The sequence below is a fragment of the Plectropomus leopardus genome, chromosome 13, assembly GCF_008729295.1.
Source record: "Plectropomus leopardus isolate mb chromosome 13, YSFRI_Pleo_2.0, whole genome shotgun sequence".
Lineage (NCBI taxonomy): Eukaryota > Metazoa > Chordata > Actinopteri > Perciformes > Serranidae > Plectropomus > Plectropomus leopardus.
The window spans coordinates 2,724,047-2,746,062 of NC_056475.1; the positions used below are offsets into that span (position 1 = coordinate 2,724,047).

Consider the following 22,016-nt stretch of genomic DNA (forward strand, 5'->3'; position numbering starts at 1 on the left):
GGGGGTGTAAATAGATGTTACTAGTTATCTTGAGATTTTGCAATACAACACAAGGAAATGTACTAAGCATTTTTTTAAGACTTCTCACGGACCGACTTAAGACATTTTAATACTAATTAACGCCTTACTTTTAGATTCATGACTTCAGTGCCTTTTAAGACATTTTATAAACTGTAACTGTAAACTAAAATATCGATGTACGGATTTCCACACTTTCCACTCAGACTCCATGTTATTGATTCTGTATTATTTCAATGTCTATTTTTGTGCTCGCGCTCGATTACATCTGTGTTCACTGCTGCGATACCTTTGTAACTGTAAACATCCGATTTTCTCTGAACGAATCATTATTTTACCATCTCATACTATAAGTATTTTTACACCCATTTATATCTTCGATGTTCAGACAGGCTCAGAATTCTCAAAGCAGTGCAGCTTTTGTAAAGAAACATTCAATAAAGTTTAACTTAGGTTATGACAAATTCAAGCTTTGTCACTGAAAGATACAAAAATGTTAATGCTCAAAACCCCAAGTCTGTGTAAAATGATCAACTGCCATAGTTTTAACATTATTTTGGCTACACGCTGTATATAACAACATGCATGCTGGAAAAAAAGATACTGTAAAGAGCAGAGCTGCAAATAAAAACTGAGACTATACTCTTCGTTAGCAGAGTTAACATGATCTGAATCAGGGTCTCATCGACAGAGAGCTCTGAAATGCATCTTTCTCATAAACATGGAGACAAAAGCTTAAACTTTAAACGAAGCTTAATATGAGCCTGAACACGGTTAGTGTTCATCGTCTGCAGTTACGTAGATAGCATAACCTGCAGCATCTTCCAAAATTAAACAAGCGGACAAAGCAGAAGGAAAAATCATTGTACATACATACTGTTTTTAAAAAACAAATATGTGACGCATACTTTAGATATACTTCAAAATAGAGGAGGGTATCCAATATGTCGACATAATACTGTGCAAGTTCTCAGTGCAAAACTGTAAATTCTTTTGGCCTCCAAACCTAAAGTGATTAAAGGGACAGTTAATCCCAAAATCAAATTATTTTTTTCTTGTTACCAGTAGTGATTTTTAGCAATGAATGTGATGGATGTAGACATTCAAAGCGCCACAAAAAATAAATAAATACATTTGAAAAACTCATTAGCAAGGTCTCTTTCCAAAACTTTTGACCCGGTCACTTAAGATAAACCTCAGACTTGTGTTGTGAGCAGTTTTGTGCTGAAACTGAAACTACTAACTAAACGATTTATCACTGACACAGCTAACTTTACAGCTCAGCCAAGGAGGACGCCATTTATGCTTTCATCTCGCTCTCTCACAAACTTCCTGTTTGCGCACGCTTCCTTCTGTGTGATGACACAGTTGGCGGGTGTACTTTGGTAGAAAGAAAATAGTTCCTACATGAAAAACTGCTCACAGTAAGGTTTGTAGATTGTCTTGAGAAACCGTGTCATGATTTCTGGAAAGAGAAGGTAGAAGAAGGTAGATTAATTAGTCATTTTATAAAACATATTTTTAAATTAAAAATTGTCCTTAAATCCCGCTACAAACAATGTAGATTGATAAACAGCAGGTGAGAGGAGGAATGTGGGTTTTTTGTTTTTGGGGTGAATTAAAAGAAGGTTTAACTCTATTTGTGTACTGCAGTAACAGTTATAACAGTATACTGTGTGTAAACTAAACCCCTAATCTGATCTTCATCTGCAGGTATCAAAGGCAGCGGCCGACCTGATGGCGTACTGCGACGCACACTCCTGTGACGACCCCCTGATCACCCCCGTGCCCACCTCAGAGAACCCTTTCAGGGAGAAGAAATTCTTCTGCGCTCTGCTTTGAGCCCAATCAGGGATTGTTGTGATTAACAGTACAACTGTACAGTATGTACATGTATGTACAGTGTGTACATGTACTTCTGATCTAAATAACACATCAATGTACTATAGTAACCTTGCATAAAAGCTGCCGATGTACAGTACACAATCAACTACAAAAACGTCTCGAACTAAATTCTTTAAACCGCTAACGTCGATGTGAAGACGGGAAACGACTTGAAACAAAACCCAAACATTCAATCAACAAAGAGTCAGTTATCACAATGAAAACCAGAAATTTAAAGAAACAGCTTTCACATGGTTGAAAACAGACATTTCATGCTCATATATATTACAGGTATCTGCCAAAAAAAGGGAAACAGCCTGAGCATCAAGTGTCTTAAAGGGTAAAACAGTCACAGTAACATGGATTCTGCAGCATTTGACACTTTTAACTGGGAGGCCGAGGCCCTGTCTGCACCTGTACAGGTATATGTGAGCGGATTTTTTCTTCTATTTTTTGGCTTCTCATCCACACACACAAATAGTGTTTAAGGCAGAGATTTTTTTTGAAACAGATGAAGATTTTACAAAACTTTCTTTATTTTTCATCCATATAGACATATTTGTTGTTTGTCATAAGTTGTGCATGCCCAATGTTTGTGCATCACGCATGTGCAAAAACAATAACAAATATTCACCAAATTAACAAAACAGGCATGCTTTAATGGGATCAAAATCTGTCAAAACTCGCCCATTTCAGCGTGCAAGTTGCTAGCTCGGATGTTGTTGTTTCCCGTACCAAAGGTGATTTAGAAACGGTAACGCTCAGATTACAGAAGAAAGGAAGGAAGAGAGAATGACACCCAAATGTGCAGTCCCAGCGGTAGTTTGATAGCCAGAGTCTACATCTGGTGAGTCAGACTACGCATGTTGTAAAATGAAGACTACAAGCATTTTTTTTTTAAACTGCGATTTTTTAAATTTACTTTTTAAAAATATTTGTATAGGTGCAAACAGGGCCTTAAATTCCCACATTAGGTCTTTGGATTGTGGTGGTGCTACGTGTCTCAGATGCTGCTCTGATAGGTCAGGGCTGTCACTTCTCCCCCATAGAAATTATCCGTACATTTGGGAGCTGGTAACTAGGAAAAAGACAAGCCTATGTTAGGTGTTTAAGTGTGACATTTCCCATGTGGTGATAGTTGTAGATGAAGGTACCAACACCCTCGTTCAGATCATACACGCATCACGCGCGACAGATTGATCTATCGTCGACATATTTTGTATTACTCATTCGCTGGCGTTTCCTGTTTTTGGCAGTTACTCGTATCTGGACAACAGCTGTTTTATGTGTGTGTATAATCATGTAATCAGTTTATTTTTAAGGTTTAATTAAGCTCATTTCTATACTGTTGCTGTAGTGTGGATGTGTGTGTGTATGCATAGGTGCTAACTGTGAAACTTAAGCGACAATTCTGAGCATCTGATCACTGTTGAATCAAGATTTTATAGCTCAATAGCACACAGACCTGAAAAAAAGAACATTCCAGGGGTTATGGACATTTAATATATAATCTAAGCCATCAAAGCATAATCAGCTCTTATTATTATTATTATGACATAAATAATTTTGTATTTCTTTGAGGCAAAAAATAAATACAGCAGTTATAATGTACTTTTAAAGACATTTTAACCAATCAGGTCTGAGAGGTTCTCACATCTTTACTCATTCGTGTGAAGTGAGGACTGATGTGAATGACTTTTCACTAAAATGTCTCATTTTCTCTGTGGTTATTTCTGCATCTACATTACTGACAATGGTTTATTTCTGTTCAATCATATCCACAAAGAAAAAAAACAAAAAACAATGAAACTGATCATCTGGAGTTCCCTTGGTCCCGTCTCACGAGCTCCGTGGCATCTTCGACACGATGAAAACTTTCGGGAGCCCCCGCTCTGGACCATTTTCAAAAATGAACCCATGTATTTTCAATATCTTGCAAATATCAAATTTGGAGCTTTGGCTAAAGAGTAACCATGGATTATCAAGTATTGAAATAAAACTTCCTGTTATCAAAACATTTAGTCTCATTTGTGATTTTTATGAATCTTTAATGAACATGTTAAAAAGAAAAAAAAGCACTTGTCCAAATGTGATACTTGCCTTTTATTTATTCATAATAAGAGTGATATAAAAACTAAAAAGTTTTCACAGTCAAATGCAAACACATCACCTGGTGTTTAATAAAAAGCTGCTACAGTTACATCTTCAAACAGCGCTGTGCTGTGTGAAAGATAAGGCCACACAGCCTGGACATGCACTACTGCAGGTTTTAGAGCTCATCCCAGTGAATAAAAGGTTTAAAACCAGCATGCATTAAGGCATCTTATGTTCAGTCAAAGATAATATCAAGCTCAGTTGTAAAGACCTAAATCAGGCTTGTTGGTGGTACAAAATACATACTATACTGTGCACACTGTGGTTATACTTCTTAATTTAAAGCCAATGGAAACTTAGACCACATCCACATTTATACAATTTCATTTTAAAATGAAAACAATGTCCGTACACTTTCAGACCACCGTTTCAGAATTTATCTCCGTTCATATTAACGCACATTCTTACTGGTTACTGAAAACGCTACTGAGATGCCGAAATGTAAGACCAGAGATTGGTCTGATTGGACCAACAACAAGGTGAAACTGTTACTGAAAGTAACACGAGTATAAGGTGGTCAAGGCGGCAAAAAACAGATTTGAGGTTAATACAAAGCAAATACAGTAACATATGTGAGCGGTACCTGCCAGCATTTTAGCTTCCCAGAAAACGCAGTGAAAATGGGAAACGAGTGCCCACAAAGGAAGAATTAAATCACAGAAAAGTATGTGGGTCGAGCTTAAGTGTTGCTATTGATAAGACCCAAAAGGGAAGCAACTCAAAAAACACTGAGTTTCCATAGTAAAAGACAACCTCTGAGTTTTCATACTAAAATGCGGTTGGCAAAAGCCACCGTCTTCTCTTGTCAACACTGAAACGCAACCATGGCATTTTCAAACTAAAACGTCTCGTCTTTGCCAATCTTAAACAGGGTCAGCAGCGTTTACAAAAGTCTCTTTCAACCTGTCCACACTAAAACGCGACCTCATTTTTAAAAATAAAACGGGGTCAACAGCATTTATAAGTGTCTCCGTCTTTGCCCGTCGACACTAAAACGCAACCGCAGTGTTTTAAAACTAAACCGGCGATGGTAGCACTAACAAAAGTTTCCATTTTTGCATGACCACAAAATGAAACCCAAGAGTTTTCAAAGTTAAACAGGATCAGCAGCATTTTCAAATGCCCTTCTTATAGCGGTTCCAAAATGCTATAGTGTGGACGCAGGTGTAAACGTAGCAATAATCTAACATTTTAAAACAAAAATGTATTTGTGTGGATGTAGCCTTTGACCAGCTATTTACCTGTGTTAAGCAGTAAATAAAAGACAAAGACAAGCAATATATTCGAGGGGTTTTGCCTCACTCTTGTTTGTAAAATGAGAAACTAGGTCATCTTCTACTGAAGCTTTAAATACATTCTATCACGAGTACAGCATGTCAACTACTTTAAACTGTTGATGGACAAACAGGGTGCTGATTTATTTACTGTATGGCTGCCATATGATTTTGACAGTGTTAATGGTAGCCGTTAAAGCACACCAACAAGTTGCATCAGCCTCAAATTATATTTGTTGTCGCAACTCTTTGCCCCTTCAACCTCCAGCACTTCAGGCAGTAACAAAATGCTTTGTTAACTGCAAAATTAGCAGTAGCATTGCGCTTATCTAGTGGACACAGTCTTGTAAGCTAAAGGGACAATTCACTTTTTTTTAAAAGTGCGGTTGTATGAGATAATAATCTTTTGTCAGTGTATAACAATAGCGGTCGGCACGTCCCCCGTTTGGCCTCTAAAGCTAAGCTATACTTTGCTGTGGGTGGGGGCAGCAGAAAAATGTAGTTTAGCCCTCTACATCATTTTTATATCAGTTAAAATTAGGGTTAGATATTGTTTACTGTGCTGGGAATTTGGTATTTTCTCTGCAAAACCAGATATTTAATTTAAGAACAAGCGAAGGGTTACATAGAAGACTAAACCGTAGTTCTCCTCCTCCTGCTCTTCCTCAAATACAGAGCGAACCTTCTGTCTTTGGTAATTTTTATAAGAAAGAAATAAACCTGGCACTCTACCATAACAGAACAGCACCGCAGCGATATGTTTTGGCTCACCGGAAAGCCAAAGGAGCACCCGACGGAGCTCCATGGATGGCTTCCTGGCTTCAGGGTGCTTCACAGCACCCCTGCCTCTTGTCTAAACTCTGCTTTCTCACTCAGAAGCACTCTTAGGTACCAAAACTTGGCACTGGCGGTTTTAATGTGAATCTATACTCAGTAGTACCAATGCCACTCAGTTGGTACAAATACAGAATTTGATACCCGACTGTAGTTTAAGTGGACGCTTTATTTAGATATTTCTCTAATCAAAACTGTCTTCACTAGACTCCACTGACCAAAACAATCATTTTACCTTACCAGACACAGGAGGTGCTGGTCTACTACTGCCTTGATTGTTTTAAGGGTTTTTTTGTATTATTGTGTGACTTTGGTAAAAACGAAATAACCCCTTTAAACACAAACATCACACAAAATAACCAATCAGCTGTGCACCAGCAACTCCTGTGTTTTTGTGGTAAAACGACTGTTTTTGTCCACAGTCTGGTGGCTTTAAGGAGCATGAATGGATATCACGACAAAACGAGGGTGTGCCGACACGTGCCTCATACGACCCCACTTAAAAAACAACCAAACTATCCCTTTAATTCTTTATGAAAAGTCTGCAGCTTGCTGATCAGCAATAGAGTGACACGTTTTTGACAGTGTTTGAGTTTGTTGCATCGGTAGTTTTATTTATACACTTTTTCATCTTCAGGTTCAAACAAGCTCATGACCAGATGCCCAACCAGATGATGGCATCTGGCCATGTTGCTTCTTCATTTGCAAGATCAAATGTTAAAAAGGGTTTGTGATATAAAAAAAAAAAAAAACTTTTCTGCTAAGACCAGTGTCACATTAGTTTTGAGGTTTAGTTTTTGTTTGTCACTTGAATCAATCATCCTCTGCAAGACACTTCAAACTAGACAATCCACCTCTTCAAGAAATCCTTCAAACACGGTTGGTGGACCCACAGTACATGATACCAAACAGTGAAACGATGCGCTATTTAAAAAAATACAGCTAACATCAATTTTCCTTTTGCAATGGCTTTAAAAAACAGGTAAACGGGGAAAGAAGCCAAAGAGTATAACGTGAATCATAGAAGAAAGAAAAATGTGTGCTGAACCGAAACACATTGAAATGGTTAAAGTTTTGAACAATGTTGCCATGTTTACCTTAAAAAGTGTAAATTCCCAGTACATGACCAACAATTGATAAACAATTCACTTAAAATCCAGAACAGGAAGTACATGTGGTATTCCAGTGACCTTGTACAAATTTAATATTTTGAACATCAGGAGCTTTTCCCCAAAATCAGACAGTTTCAGTCTGAAGAGCCTATTCTAACTGTTCTCACAGCACAACATTTCTGAAGTCCACATGAGGCGGTATAATGTGAGTGCTGGCTCAATGACCAGACTTACTGGGAGACTGGTAGTATCGTTATTAGATGCACCTGTGCTTTTACTACTACTACACGTTAAAAGGAGCTACAGCCATTATGATTATCCATCCTAATATAATATCAATTTAAAGAAAGAAAAAATTGGTGAGTGTTGGTCTTTTTTTGGGGGGGGGATAATTGATTAATTGGTTATAATTTAAAAATAACTTCAATACCCTCATTAGTCTGTACAGTGTCAGTTTATATATGTGGTGAAGCTGAATTGGATCAAGATCACTGAAGAGGTAATGTACAGTTTGGACTTCAGAAGTAGAAAACCATGACTGAAAGCTTTATAAGAAGGCGTCACACCATTCTTTAAGACAGCCATAGCAGTCACCTTGTTGTTTGGTATTTGCCCCGCAAGTGTCCTTCAGCCAGTCCCGGAAAAGCTCCTCGTCTTTCTTTAGCACCAGAAACTGCCCGAGGACGACGTACGCCTGTGGAGGGAGAGATGAACACATGACAGGAAATCTAATTAAGACAGGAATGTTTAAAGATTTCCCACATCAGCGGCCGACTCAGCGGGTCGAATCAGTGTCAGACCCGGCAGAGCCCGTTAGTGAATATAACCCCTCTTACTGGCAGTTCAAAATGGTTACGTCTTTTTTTTTTTAGCACTGAGGAGGGACTTATGTTTATCATTTTGGCTTAGGTAGGGGACATACAACTTGAAAAGTTAGTATTTTATATTTATTTTAAATTTGAAAAAAGTCAAAACCCTGCCATGCCACTCCTCTGAAAAATAAAGTACAGTCCCACAACACTGTACTGTACTGTACTGTACTGTGGTGGAGGGTGCCGCAGCAAAACATTTTTTTTTTTGTGTTTTTTTAATGTTTGAATCCTGGGTGATGAGTGCAACTCCTTTTCCCTGCGAACATGAGGGTGAGAAGATAATGACCAAATTTTCATTTCAACTATCCCTTTCACCCAAAAAACATAAAAAATGGCTGAATTACTCCCAGACACATTTGTAGTAGCCTCCTGGATACCAGGAAAAAGTATAAAATTATTTTTTAATTAAAAATTTTAAAAACTTATTAGAAACTGCATGCATAATTTGCTGTGTCAGCTGTAAGAAAAAGCCATTTTGACTTGTGAAGGCCATTTCTGGATTAAGTAATTAAGAGGAATGACAGGCAGCCTGTTAATTAAGTTATGCCTGAATGAATTCCAGCCCTTCTGCATGTATGATAACCTGTTTCAGGTGTTAACACAACAGTTCCAGCTGTGACTTAAACACATTAGCAGCTGCTTTTACACACCACTTTTTCAGTCACTTGAATTTGCAACAGGAGATGACGAGGGATTTCCGTGTTGATTTGATAGAGAAGGAATATTATGACTGGAAAACTGAATTTTATAAGCTGCTGTATTTTTGAATTTCATTCATTATTTTGTTTTACTGATTTCAAGAAACAAATACATTTATTGTGAGCGTAACACCACTGCAGCAACGAAAATACCCCGTATGGACAATGAATTTTATGTGCACATATCCAAAATATGTTTATGCCGTATTAAAAGGCACAAGAATCAAATCTGCATTACCTTGTCAAAACCTTTCTCATCCAGTCTTTTGCCAAGGACCTCTCCGATGCCGGCAAGAGCCATCACAGGCTTCTCTCCCATGGGCTCGGCCACGAAATCTTTATGTTTCTGGGATGTCGACGACATGGCTGCCTTTAAGACGGTCAAAGATCACCAACAACTGAACTGTAAAACAAAAACAACAATATACATTACAATGTCGTAAAATTCATGCAACAGAGAGAATGCAAACTCATTTCTTCAACTTTTAAAATTTTTAATTAATTTTTGTTTCCACCTTCATTATTTTTGTGCATCTACTGAGAAATATGAGAAACTGAATAGGGAGTTAAACTTTATATTCTTAGCATTCAAGTTGAGAGTATTTTCATTAACGGAGGACGAATCAACATCACTTTTTTGTGCTGCGTTCAGAAGCTTTTCATGCGCATGAAAACTTGATTTCTTTTGTAAACATTGGGTAAAAAAGGCATTGAGGAACTTGGTAAGAAATGTTCTCCAACCTGCAAGAAACTAGTAGGTTGAAAGTTTTTTAATACTAGGGAAAAAAATGTCCAGAAAAACACATCTTCTTACCATTATCATAAATACATATAGGGCTGTGTATTGTCAAGAACCTCGCAATTCAATTCAATCCCGATTCTTTGGGTCACGATTTGTTTCGATATTGATCCAGTTGCTTTGAAATCTTTTCAGTTATGTGTGTTGATGTCAGAAATACCAGATAATTTATTTGAATACCTTCTGATATGTGCTCAATAAAGTGTGCATTATCTGCCATGATTTAGAACAAACTGACACCAAAACTTATTTTACCATTACATAATTCAATACAAAAAACTAAAAAAAAAAAATTAAAGTACCGAAGAGTGCACATTTTTGGCTGAACCGAACTTGACGAAAGTAAAAACATGTATGCAGGATTTGTCTCGCTGCATTTGTGTGTGATCCGCAGCTTTGGCGTTAGCAACAGGCTGCAAAACATCTGCAGCTCCAGTGTAGGTTCGTCGCACTGTTGCAGTGTTTTAACGCTGACTCACGAGGCTCACACACCACGTACCTACCACCGACTTCGTGCATCCAAACGTCGGCTTTTAATGTCGTCGGCGCTGATTTTAACACACTGCTACCTCGCGCCACTGTCGCCATTTTAACAAATAAACAGACGTTATTTGGGGAGCAAGCGGTTTGAACAACGTCAATCACAGTCCGCTGGCTCTCACACTGCCCCCGCGGGAGCGGGGCGTCATTACAACGGAAATGAGCGATTTCAGGATTTTATGAATCGATATTGAATTGGCAGAAAACATATTGCAATGCATTGATGAATCGATTTTTTTACCCAGCCCTAAATATGTATATTTGAAATTATGTTGCAGAATTATTATTTCTAAACATATTTTTTGTTACATTGTTTTTGTTTTTTGCTAATATTGTATTTTTGGGGTAGTTTCTTACTATTTTTTGGGGGGGGTCCGTTCTTCCTAAGTTGGTCAATGCTTTTCACCCAATCCAATTTGCTCAGGTTTCATCAAGGGGTTAACCATGTTTAACATTTGGTATCAAATAAATCTACAACAACACAGACAGCAGAACACACTTTATATCTTTGTTGGTCTACCAGGTCTGTTCTGCTCTGAAACCAGACTCCAGACTCTACAGATGCCTTGTCTGTTAGTTTAGGAGCACTGTCCAAATTTATTACGATAAACTGGGCAATGCTCCAAAACTAACAGGCGATAAAATTGGGCAAAAAGTCCTGGTGCTCAACCAATGAGCGCTCTGAATTCAAATGCATTGAAATGAAAGTATGTGAAGAGGGTGTGTTCAAGCTAAAATGGGACGTTCAGTTTCTATTTGAGGCGAAATGAAAGAAGGAAAATTGATCACAGTCCTTTTATTTGACCGCACTGTATTCACTTATGATGTGTTCATAAATATTAAAGTTAAATAACACTTTACAATTTCTTTTAGATAATGTGGAAACCTTAGTTGGATTAAATTAACTTGTATGGGTTATAAACTTAAGTATAAGTATTTCATTACCATATATATGAACACACATTTTTAAGTTGATTCCTCTCTCTCACACACACACACACACACACACAAATACACATACATATGTTTGTGTGTAAGTTTTTTCACATTATTTCAGAGGCATTTTAATAATGTACTGTTACCATAATTATGAACACACATTTTTAAGTTGATTACTGATAAAACATTAAATTGGTTCAACTAATTTTTCCACATTATTTAAAAGGAGCTTTAAAGTGTTATGTAACACGATTATGAACACACTTGTTTCATCATAATATTATGTTATTGCAACATTTTTCACATTATTTTTAAAGATTTTTTTGTCTGCTTTATTATTGTTAATTTGAATTTTCACTTGTTGAAAAAACAAGGAAACTCAATTTATTTATAGACGTATTTTAGCCCGTGTAGCGCTGGCCATTAATACTTTAGTATATACACATATAAGTATACATACATTTATTTTTTCACATATTTGTGCAAATAATAGTGCATTATTTGTACCTATTTGCTTTATTCAACTTGTTTCGAGCTGCAACGTCTATTTCTATGTAAGCACATTCAAACTCCTTGTTTGTGTACACATATATGCTCAATAAAAGGTGTTTTATTTTAAGAAATTGAGTTGGCGGAGGCGAGTAATATGTGAACGTCAACGGTTTTTGCATTGGTTTGAACGGCCTTTTGTTTCGACAAAAAGAGTTTCCAACCTCAAACGAGCGCGCAAAGCAAAAGGGCTTCACTAATGAAGTCATTATGTAAGTTAATATTTGCCTAGCAGACACAACACGCGCGTGTTTGCACTCTTTGATCTAAGCTAGTTTGACTACAACAACACAAACACCCCGTGTTGAAATGCGCGCGCAATACGTCTCAACGCTACTAGTTTTAGCACAACGAGCTAACTTCACTTGATTAAATCTGCGTTTTTGTTTATTTAACTACATGCCGCCAGTGCTAACTACTCTTACGAGGTCTTTATTAACCTTTGCCACATCGTAGTCGATTTAATTCGCGCTGTGAAGCGAGAATAGCTCAGACTTCGGGGCGCTTTCATACTGACTTTATGCTAAAGTAGCTTCAGATTTAGCTAGCTAATTACTGCAAACTGCACTGCTTTTGTCGTCAAAGTCAACGTTTTTGTTTATGTTACTTAACGTCAGTTAAATGGTTTCATTGCTGAGTGTTAACTTACCGTTTAATGTTCCGTTTAGGCTGAAAACGAGATGAATATTAGCGTTGATCGCTGCAGAGCCGTGTGGTTTCTGTTTCTGTTACCCGGCGCCCACAGAGACCAAAATGCAATGCGCCCGCATGTTGCGTCTTTGCGTCATGACGTCACAGGGTAAAACGAGAAATACGTCGACGCGTTTCTTTGCCCTGATAGTTGACTTACAGGATAACAAACAAAAATCAGTATAATATAATATTACAATAATAATTATAATAGATCCATGATCAGTACTAATTCAAGATAACATGTTGATGTCAGACTACTGTAAAACTGTAATTAATAGCCGGGGCTATTATTTTGTTAAATCAGTGAACTCAACAGGCTTATACTTGGGTCAGGCTTTAATAAATATGGGACAGGCTTTTATTTCCTTTCATTCAAAACTGTTGCTCAGCAAAGATGGGAATACGTCAAATTATTTATTTAACCATTTGCAACCTGGATAAATTAGTTTGGTGGGTTTTTGTTTTGTTTTGTTTTGTTTTGTTTTGTTTTGTTTTTTCAAAATCATAGGGAGAAGTTAATGAGCAAAAAACAAGCAAACAAAAAAACAGAAATAACCTAGAAGGTAGTACAAGAATATATGACCTGACAATTTGGCAAAACAACTACAAAACGAGAAAGTAAAAAAAAGAAAAAGAAATTACCTGAAAAATAACTTAAAATTGATAATAATTATGTAAAATAATTTGAGTTGTTTTCATTGCTAAATGTGTTTAAGTTTATTGCGTTCATTGATATTTTCACAGATTACAGGTGAAGCTTATGATGAAAATAAAACGCTATTTCATATATCCATTCTATGGTTTGATAAAAGCAAAGGTTTGTATATCCTTTTTTATTTTTTCATTTTATTTATCTCTAATAATTATTTTTTAATTATTAACATATTCATTTTCTTTAATATGAATATATTGATATATGCAGTTTATGTATATATATATATACTGCATAGTATTACTTAACATAATTGTATTTACTTTGAAAAACAAAAAAAACAAAAAAAAAAAAAACAAAAAGACGAGAATAGATGTAATGCTGGTTAAAAACGATACTATTTCTGTAATCAACAGCAACAAACTGGCAATGTCATGAACATATGCAATAAGAAAAAATGTAAGAAAAAAAAGAAAATGAAACTCTGCTAATATGTCTGGAAAGCTGCATTATTTTATTAACACACAAGGTACAAGGTACACCGTAGATTTCGTCATTTTTCTTATACATGATTGAAGAAGAAATGAACTTTAAGTTTATCCTAAATCCTGCTACTAAATAATCCGCACTATGAGCAATACAGGAAATAAGCGATCATCGCTTTCAGGTTGACTTTTATTTACTCACAAGTGTCAGTATACAGAGAAGGATGCTCGTTTCTTTGGACTGCCATGAATGCCATAGTTGTGCGCGTTAATAACCTTTCAGCTCTGTTTTTGACATTAGCATCCGCGTGACTTTTGCATCCGTGTTTGGGAGAAGGAGGAAGCTAAAACTGGTGGGACTGGGATTTCTTAGTGCAACATTAACGGGAGCTCAGTGCTTGCAGTTTGGTTTAATATGCCTTAAAATAGCCTACAGCTCAGACAGGATGTTGGAGGCCAGGCTGCAGGTCAGCCCGGTGCCATCAGGCTCCACGTTGAGCTTCTTCACAACTCCGTCTTCCACCAACATCGCATATCTGAAACACAGGTAAACAATGAGTTACAGCTCCGGACTTTAAGCACAAATTTGAGGCACTTGTGCTTTACGTGAGTACTTTCTTTTCATGACATTTTATACTATTACTCCACAACATTTCAGAGAGAAATATTGTACTTTTTATTTTACAACACTTATCTGACAGCTTTATTTACTAATTACACTTAAAAAAAGAACATATTAAAAGTTGAGTAAAAAAATAAATGCATAAATATATATATGGTGTTTTGGTATAAAGTAAGCAACCAAACAAGTACAGTGGAAACTAGTACTTGTTTATTCAATTAGTCGATTGCAAAGAATGAATTGGCAACTATTTTGATAAACATTTAAGTCACTTTCTATTCATTTCTTTAATATTTGTTTGCCTTGGGTACTTTCACTTTTAATAATTCAAGTACATTTTCCCAGGTATACTTCTTTTACTAAAATAATATTATGGTTGCAGGATTTTTACTTGTTAAAGAGTATTTTCACAGTGTGGTATTAGTACTTTTACTTAAGTATCCAAACTGAATACTTCTCCACTACTGGTATTTACCATGAACATTACTTTGTTTGTTCCATATTTTGAATTTTTGAAGCTTTATATGCACATTTTTTAATGCGTACACTCAAATGAAAAGGTAATGAATGGACTTGCACTTGTACAGCACCTCTGTAGCATTTGGCAGTAATTTGGGGGTTTACAGTTAACAGGCTAACAGTTAATACTAATATGGGGTTATTTCTGACACAGCTGAAGTTTACAAAGGCTCCACTTGATGAAAAAAAGTGTTCAATCTTTTATTGCAAAATTGAAATAGGCAAAAAAGATCTTTACCTCTTGGACCGCTTGTTCCCAAGTACCTGCACAATCTGATCACTGTCAAGCAGCAGGTCAACTTGCTAACGAGGCAGACAGGAAAAGACTGATTAGTACATAAAGTTACACTTAAAATAGAACATAAATATACCAGATGTTAAGCTGTACCTTCGTAAAAGCTCCGGTTGGATCAGCCAGCATTCGAACCTGAAGAAAAATGCAGCAGCATTCTTAATATGAAATGCACATGTAAAATGCACAATGATATTTGCTATAGGATTGACGGATAAAGATGGCATTGCATGTAGATGCAGCAGCCACTAGCTCCTCAAATCCTTGTTACTTTTTTGCACTATTTTTCTGTTTTTTTTCCGACTCCATGGCCCCTTCTCTCTTAGCACTGCTTTTCTATGACAGAGAAGCACTTAGCAGGACTAAATGCAGCAGACCGCGAGAGGATCTTCACGGATGGCATATGCCGAGAGGCCAGTCAGACCAGAGAGAAGGAATGAAACCGAAAAGTGCTGGACGAAGACAGGAAGGAGAGCCTGCATTAAGGCAAGGCTGCCCGACTTGGACCGAGAGCTGCTCCTCTAACAAGCCTTCTTCTGGCTTATGTCCGCTTGCAGGAGAATAAAGTGGATTAAATGTGATTGAGGCCCATTCAGCGGTGGGAAATCAGAGACTGCTCTATGCACATCTTCACAGAGACATGGTTAACCCCTAATATTCTGGAACAAGCTGTTGCACTGGATGAGCTGACCTTGTTCAGAGCTGAAAGGACACAAGACTCTGATGCAAATTTTAAAAAATGCACTGTAGGAATTGTACGATGCCATCAGCAGCAACATAACCATGCCACTGGATGGAATTTTTATACTAGCTGCTGATTTTAATCACCTTATCCTTCAACTCCAAAGACGCAGCAGGATCGAGGACACATTGTAATTTCATTTTTTAAAATTTTCACAAATAAATCTACCATCTACCTCCTAAAAATAAACCTGCTGATGTTTTGAACATCCATCGTCATGCTTCTTGGAATGTTATCTCCAGAAAAGAAGTCGCATATCATCCCTCAATGGAAACGCAGTTATCTCGCAATTGTGTTTTATGAACATTTCTGAAATATCGCCCAAGTTTTGCACAAATCTGTAATGGAAACTCGCCTTGAGATGATGATACTCCTGCTTGTTTCTCTTAACTGGCACCAACTACCATCTACTGTAGGTAAGACTCTGGCTATGCACCTCAACAAAAAAATCAAAAACTCTCACTTAAATATACTGTTTGTTTGATTAATATTATTATAATCTCTGAATGATGATGGTGATATATTTTCAGCTTTTATTTCCCTGTCTAACTTGGTGCAGGTTGTCACAGAAACTGCTTTAGCCCATACCTTGCCATCTGCTCCTTGAGCCTTTCCCCAGGCAGCCATGACAAATGCGTCATTAACAGAAATGCAAGCGACCTCCTGTATACCTTTACTCTTCAAATCCTGAGCCTGCTGCACAAATCCCGGAGGTGAGTCTGAAAGTAACAGGATAAATACAACGTCAGCGGATGAAATGATGATTGTGCACAAGACACGAAACAGAGAGGACGGTGTGTACTCAACATTGGAGCAGCCGGGTGTGAAAGCTCCGGGTACAGCAAAGAGGACCCCCTTCTTCCCCTTGAAGAGCTGATCCATGGACACCTTGTTTCCTGGCTCCCCCTCCTGGACCTCCACTGAGGGGAGATTTTCACCAACCTGTTCGTGTTTATTTAAAAAATGCTTCAGTTATTTAAGACAAGCATTTGCTTTTATTAGATAGAAGAAGAGGGAAAATTGTCTGGTAAACTTTGTTAATGATACATGTGATTTCTTTCAAAAACATTGCAATAAAAAACTAGATTTAGAAATGATTTATTAAAAGTTTTGTATTTGCAATATCAATAATTTCTGTGATCAAGACAATTCCCCATCTGGCATCTGTCTAGATACTGTGCTGTATCAAGTTTTTTTTAAGGTTAGCAAATGTTTGACTACTACTCACATATCTATGTATCTATATTAAATATGAAGCAAGGAAAACCTACGTTGTGGGAGAAGAAATGTAATTTAAAAGAATCCTCACATTATTAGCTACTGTAGAGTTAGTGCAAGTTGCAAACACCAGTTTAACAATTATTTGCTTTGCACACCTATTTGCTGATCTGTGATCTCTTTTTTTTATATTATTTTATTTAAATTTGTAATTTTATTTTTGGTAACATCAATTTTTAGGCCATTTCTTGTTAAGTTGCTCGTCAGCCTCTTACCATGCTTTTGAAAGAAATCAAGCCAATTTGCTCGCGTTTAAAATGCTTAATATGTCTACACTTACACTTACACTAAAGCACATACCTTTGAAGGGAAAACCTTTCTGGAAATAAACTTTATTGTCATTATCCTGATTTTTTTAGGTGGTGGCCACTAAAGGGCGACAAATCACCACAAACACATACTTGTGTTTCATTAAAATGGCCGAATGCCTTCACTAAAATTAAAACTGACACTAATAAGTGGCACACTTTTAATAAACATCTAAAACGGGCGCTAATAAACGCAAATGGCACTTAAATAAATACGCGTCCCTTAAAACATTGTCCGTGTGCAGTTTAGAGTAGTTTTTAAGTTCAGGCTTTCAGATAATTTGCAGGATTAATAATACAGATATTTACTGACGCTTTGTTAAACAAGAAATCAAAACAGGGAAGTTGAATGTTTGCCAGCGCGCGTGCCTTTCAAACACAAATATATTTTGGGTTTCCGGGTGGCTATTTATGGCAGTGTGGCGTTAATCATTTACATTTTGCATTATGCCCCATTCATATCCCCAGCAGGTGTTGAGGAAGGAAAAGTACCGAGAGGACGAGGACAAATAAACAAATTAAATGTTTACTAAAAGCTTAAAACTGTCATGGCGTCGTGTTTCAGACGGACACTAGCATGCTGAGCTACACACAAAAAGGAGACGCGTGTTGTCGCTTATTTAAAGTTAATTTTGAGATAAACAACACGTTGTTTTTGAGCCACGCAGCACACACAGCTAACGTCAGCTAAACAGCATGCAAATCTTTACCTTAATGGGCATTTTGACCGTAGAGGAAGCGTGCAGCAGCCTCACGCGCTGGATGGCACGGGTGCGTTTGATGACGGACGCGGTGATGGAGAGCATTGCGGCTAAATGTCGGAGCTAACCGGAGCTAACGCGGAGTGACGTCCCGCTGCGGAGTCCTGTGCGGAGCGTCTGCTGTCAGGCGCACCTCAGGCTGGCTGTGGGTGTAACTTTACCTCCCTGAAGTGTCCCACACCGAGTTTGGCTGCTGGGATTTAACCTCGCTGCCAGATTTGGGCCTGCTAATTCTTTCTTTACTGCGCCATCTGCTAGCAGGAAGCCATATGTCTCATGCAGTATTTGATTTTATTTATTTGTTTTTATTTTATTTATTTATTTAAGTTAACTTTTTTGTTATAAGCATATAATTAAAAACTGCAAAAAACAACAGATGAATAAGGTCAAGATTTTTATTTTATTTATTTATTTATTTATTTTAATTTTATTATTTATTTTTTTTTTGTTTGGTTGTTTTTTTTTTTGTAAAAGTTCATTTTAAATGTAGATTGTTTGCACACAGAACAATAAACAAAACAAACAAACAAACAAAAAAAAACCTGTTGGGAGAGGTAAAGAAGCCAGAGGCTTTAATTGAATTAAATTAAATTGAATTTTATTTTATTATTTTTATTTTTTCATTTTTTAAAGTTCAGTTCAGTTTAGTTCATTTAATGTAGTTTGTTTGCACAGTTAAAAAACTTCATAAAATCCAGATGAACAATAAACAAAAACAAACTTGTGCCATGAGAGGTCAAGAAGCCAGAGGCTTATAAATATATTTTTAAATTTTAGTTTAGTATATTTTACTTTATTGGCACACAAATAAAGTTAATTAAACAACAAAAACAAAAAATGGAAACAGAAAACCCTAAACTTACATTTTACATAAAAAATGAAACAAAAGATAATTAACAAAGAGCAGACTGAGCAGAAAAAGTAGCCAGTCAGTAAACATTAGTCTAATAAAATAAAAATACATAGTGCACTAGGACACAATACAAAAGTAAAGCAAAAAAGGAAAGATGGATAGATAGACAGATAGATCGATACAGTATATTGATGGATAGTGAGACAGAGAGTGATAGATTTTTTAAAATATATTTTATATAGTATTTTTTTTCTGTAGCAATTTTTGATATATGATTAAACCTGAGCATATTGGCATGAACAAAAAACAAGGAAAAATAATAATAACATATATCTATATCTGTTTCTGTAACCCAGGTGAACCTAGAGTAAATTTCTGGACATTCTCCCATATTTAAAACAATCCTAATAATTCTCTCCCTCTTTTCTTTTTTTTTTTTTTTTTTTTAGCTAATTATCAAGTAATTTCTTCATCATATTTTTAACATTTTTGGGGAATTTGCAGGACATTTTCTGCCGAGTTGTCAATTGCATTTTTTGAAAGAAATCAAACCAACTTCCTCAGTTTTCAAAGGTTTAAATGCTTGGTTTCTAGGTTTGAAAGGTTCAAATGAACCTAAAAGTAGTAGGCATTTTGCTTTAATCCATGCTTGCTGTTGTCGTGTATAACATTACATCAACAAGTCAAAATATTGCCATTATCACACCATGACTTTTTATATCATAATAAAATTATACCTGTATTTTGGTGAACACAGTGATATCGCACTCCCCTAATTTTTAAAAAAAAAAAATATATTTATCTGTTATGCTCAGGAGCTGCATGTGAAGTCTGACCATCGTTTACGTTCTTCACAACCTTTAATAGACTGTGATCTGTGCACTGCATGGTCAAAAATAATGAGGATCATGAAGTTGACAGTTTCAACAGTAGTCTTCATCACATTACCCCCCTCTAAAACACACAAACACACACATAAATACACACACAGAGAGATGAGACCGATGATATGTGGTGGTGGTGTGTCCATTTATTACACAACACAAAGCACCTACAATAATCCACTCCCCGTTGCGTCAGACAGTGGAAGATCTCACTTTTTTCACAGTGATTTTTTTCTTTTTTTTTTTTTAAATGTGGACATGTTTAGACAAGGACATCAAACTGTTTCATCTAAATGAACAGAAAAAAAACAAAAAAAATCTACACACAGAAATTCACAGCCAATATCACACACAAAAATAAAGCAGTGTCAACGAACAACAGTAAATTGAGTAAAAAATAGAATTTAATCATTTAAATAGTCTTTCAAAATACAAACATTGATTTGAACTTCTAAATAATATAACGTTTAGTAGCTATTCTTCATTATAACTGGCAATGTTAAATGTACACTGTGGCTATACAAGGAAATGTGTGAGGTTTGGTAATTTATTGTATTGCTCATTTATATTAATGCGCACATATTTAATAAAACTACAAATGACTGTATAATTTTAACAGTGACACTGCAAATGACCCTGCCTTCACCCTAACCCCCCCCCCCGTACCTAAAACATGTTTGTTCACTAATTAAAAAATCTACTATTGTGTAAATGAGTTATGTTTGCTAGACGACAGGAATATTTAAGCTGTAACTTATAGACACAAAAGCAAACAGGTGAAACAGAGAGTCAGATTTTGCAGGATGTCAGTACCTGCTCCACAACACTAGCTGCTGCTTTAACACCCATTTGTGTGCTGCCGAAAAATGACCTCCAGTGTTTACGAGCTTCACCATTATTCCTGTGAAACCACACAAACTATAGGCTCGACCCCACAAAGTGGGACACAATGTACCAACGAGGCATCTTATAAAGCATGATTAATGAGCCATATACACCTCAAAGTTATGAAAGCAAAGAAATGACGTCCGAAAAACCCAATGTTCAAATTTTTAAAAAATCAAAAGATCAAGAATTACATTTTGTCTCCACAGTTTTTTGGCCGTCTGGCTGCTGACTCCGCCTCCTGAGGTAGCCCTCTGTAGCCTCGCCGTGCTGCTAAATCTATAGAGCCGTGTGTATTTTGATCCCTAGAATGACAGACAACTGCTTACATGAAAAAAAAAAAAAAAAATCATAACATCCTGAATGAAAAAGCTTCATTTCAAACCCCCGACAGTGTCACAATGTAAATAAAATACCCTTAAATCCTAGAAAATAAAATGTATGAAAAGCAAGTTTCAAGTCTTTACAAATTTTAGAACACTGTAAGCTGCACAAATATAATCGTAATGGGGAATTTGTATCACATTTGCTGGCTTTATTATTATTATTTCACTATAAATTGCATGTTTCTGTTTGTTTAAATGGAACTGTACATGGCTGAAGATTAACGGCCCTTTGACCACTAAATGTATCTGATTTTGACATCAGATACTGCAGCTCTGCATTGCATGTGAAGCCTAAAGATCATTTCTTTTTTTTTTAAAGGTATACTATGCAGGATTTTCCTTAAAAAAAACAACAAAAAAGGACTCATACAGAAGAAATCGCTCTCGATCATCACATATGACCCACTCGGTGTATGGCGGTTAAAGGTGGGGGGAAAACATTGATGCCTACTAGAACCTGTAACCTACTAGAATATTAAAATTGGGGTTTTTTTTCAGGCTGATAGATACAATCTGATGCAATAAAACTGATAGAGTGAAGTGAGTTATCTTATTAAACAAAACAGATGTTGAGAAAAATTTTCTTTGGGGATAAAATTTTCAGATTAAAAAATACAATAAATTGTGATATATCACAGTATATTTTATCGCAATTCTGAGCATACTGCAACATTTTTAAAAATCACAATAATATTGTATCGTGACTTAAGGATTGTGGTAATACCGTGTCGTGGGGCGATGATTCTCAAACTGAGTGGCAGTGTATTTTTCTGCAGACTCTTCTCTCTGTGTGTTTTCTTATTTTCTGTGCTTGCGATGTTTAACGGTGTGCTAAAGTTTCGACAAAAAATTACAACCTGAACCAAACCAACCCGCCCGAGTCGAAGCCTGAACCCAGCTCATCCGAGATCATCACATAAAATACCATAAAAACTTCAAATAAAGTCCATTCCCTTCTACACATTTTGACAAATAAAAGGCCC

The 22,016-nt window shown here is 36.4% G+C and overlaps 3 protein-coding genes across 4 annotated transcripts in view; 1 reads left to right on the forward strand and 2 right to left on the reverse strand.

Annotated features, from left to right (window-relative positions):
- gng3 (guanine nucleotide binding protein (G protein), gamma 3) overlaps positions 1 to 2,200 on the forward strand; it is a 15,496-nt gene extending 13,296 nt beyond the window's left edge. Inside the window, exon 3 of the mRNA XM_042499402.1 lies at positions 1,732 to 2,200. Within this exon, the coding sequence (XP_042355336.1) occupies positions 1,732 to 1,860 (129 nt within the window). The 3' untranslated portion in view covers positions 1,861 to 2,200. The remainder of the gene's footprint in view (positions 1 to 1,731) is intronic.
- A 4,390-nt stretch (positions 2,201 to 6,590) lies between these two features.
- banf1 (BAF nuclear assembly factor 1) lies at positions 6,591 to 12,423 on the reverse strand. Of its 2 annotated transcripts, none has more exons than XM_042499399.1 (3): positions 12,323 to 12,423; positions 9,085 to 9,249; positions 6,591 to 7,970 (listed from the first exon to the last, which is right to left on the reverse strand). In XM_042499399.1, the coding sequence occupies exons 2-3, from the start codon at positions 9,208 to 9,210 to the stop codon at positions 7,824 to 7,826; spliced, it is 273 nt and encodes a 90-aa protein (XP_042355333.1). In that variant the 5' UTR covers positions 9,211 to 9,249; positions 12,323 to 12,423; the 3' UTR covers positions 6,591 to 7,823. The 2 variants fall into 2 exon arrangements, with proteins under 2 accessions (XP_042355333.1, XP_042355335.1); XM_042499401.1 differs by lacking the exon at positions 12,323 to 12,423 and adding an exon at positions 10,145 to 10,216.
- A 1,090-nt stretch (positions 12,424 to 13,513) lies between these two features.
- LOC121952618 (peroxiredoxin-5, mitochondrial-like) lies at positions 13,514 to 18,259 on the reverse strand. The gene is given in 7 exon segments (XM_042499398.1): positions 13,514 to 14,039; positions 14,883 to 14,947; positions 15,033 to 15,071; positions 16,267 to 16,391; positions 16,394 to 16,397; positions 16,486 to 16,620; positions 17,975 to 18,259. Coding segments are annotated over 7 exon segments (570 nt in total). The 5' UTR covers positions 18,071 to 18,259; the 3' UTR covers positions 13,514 to 13,933.
- Between the last annotated feature and the right edge of the window lie 3,757 nt (positions 18,260 to 22,016).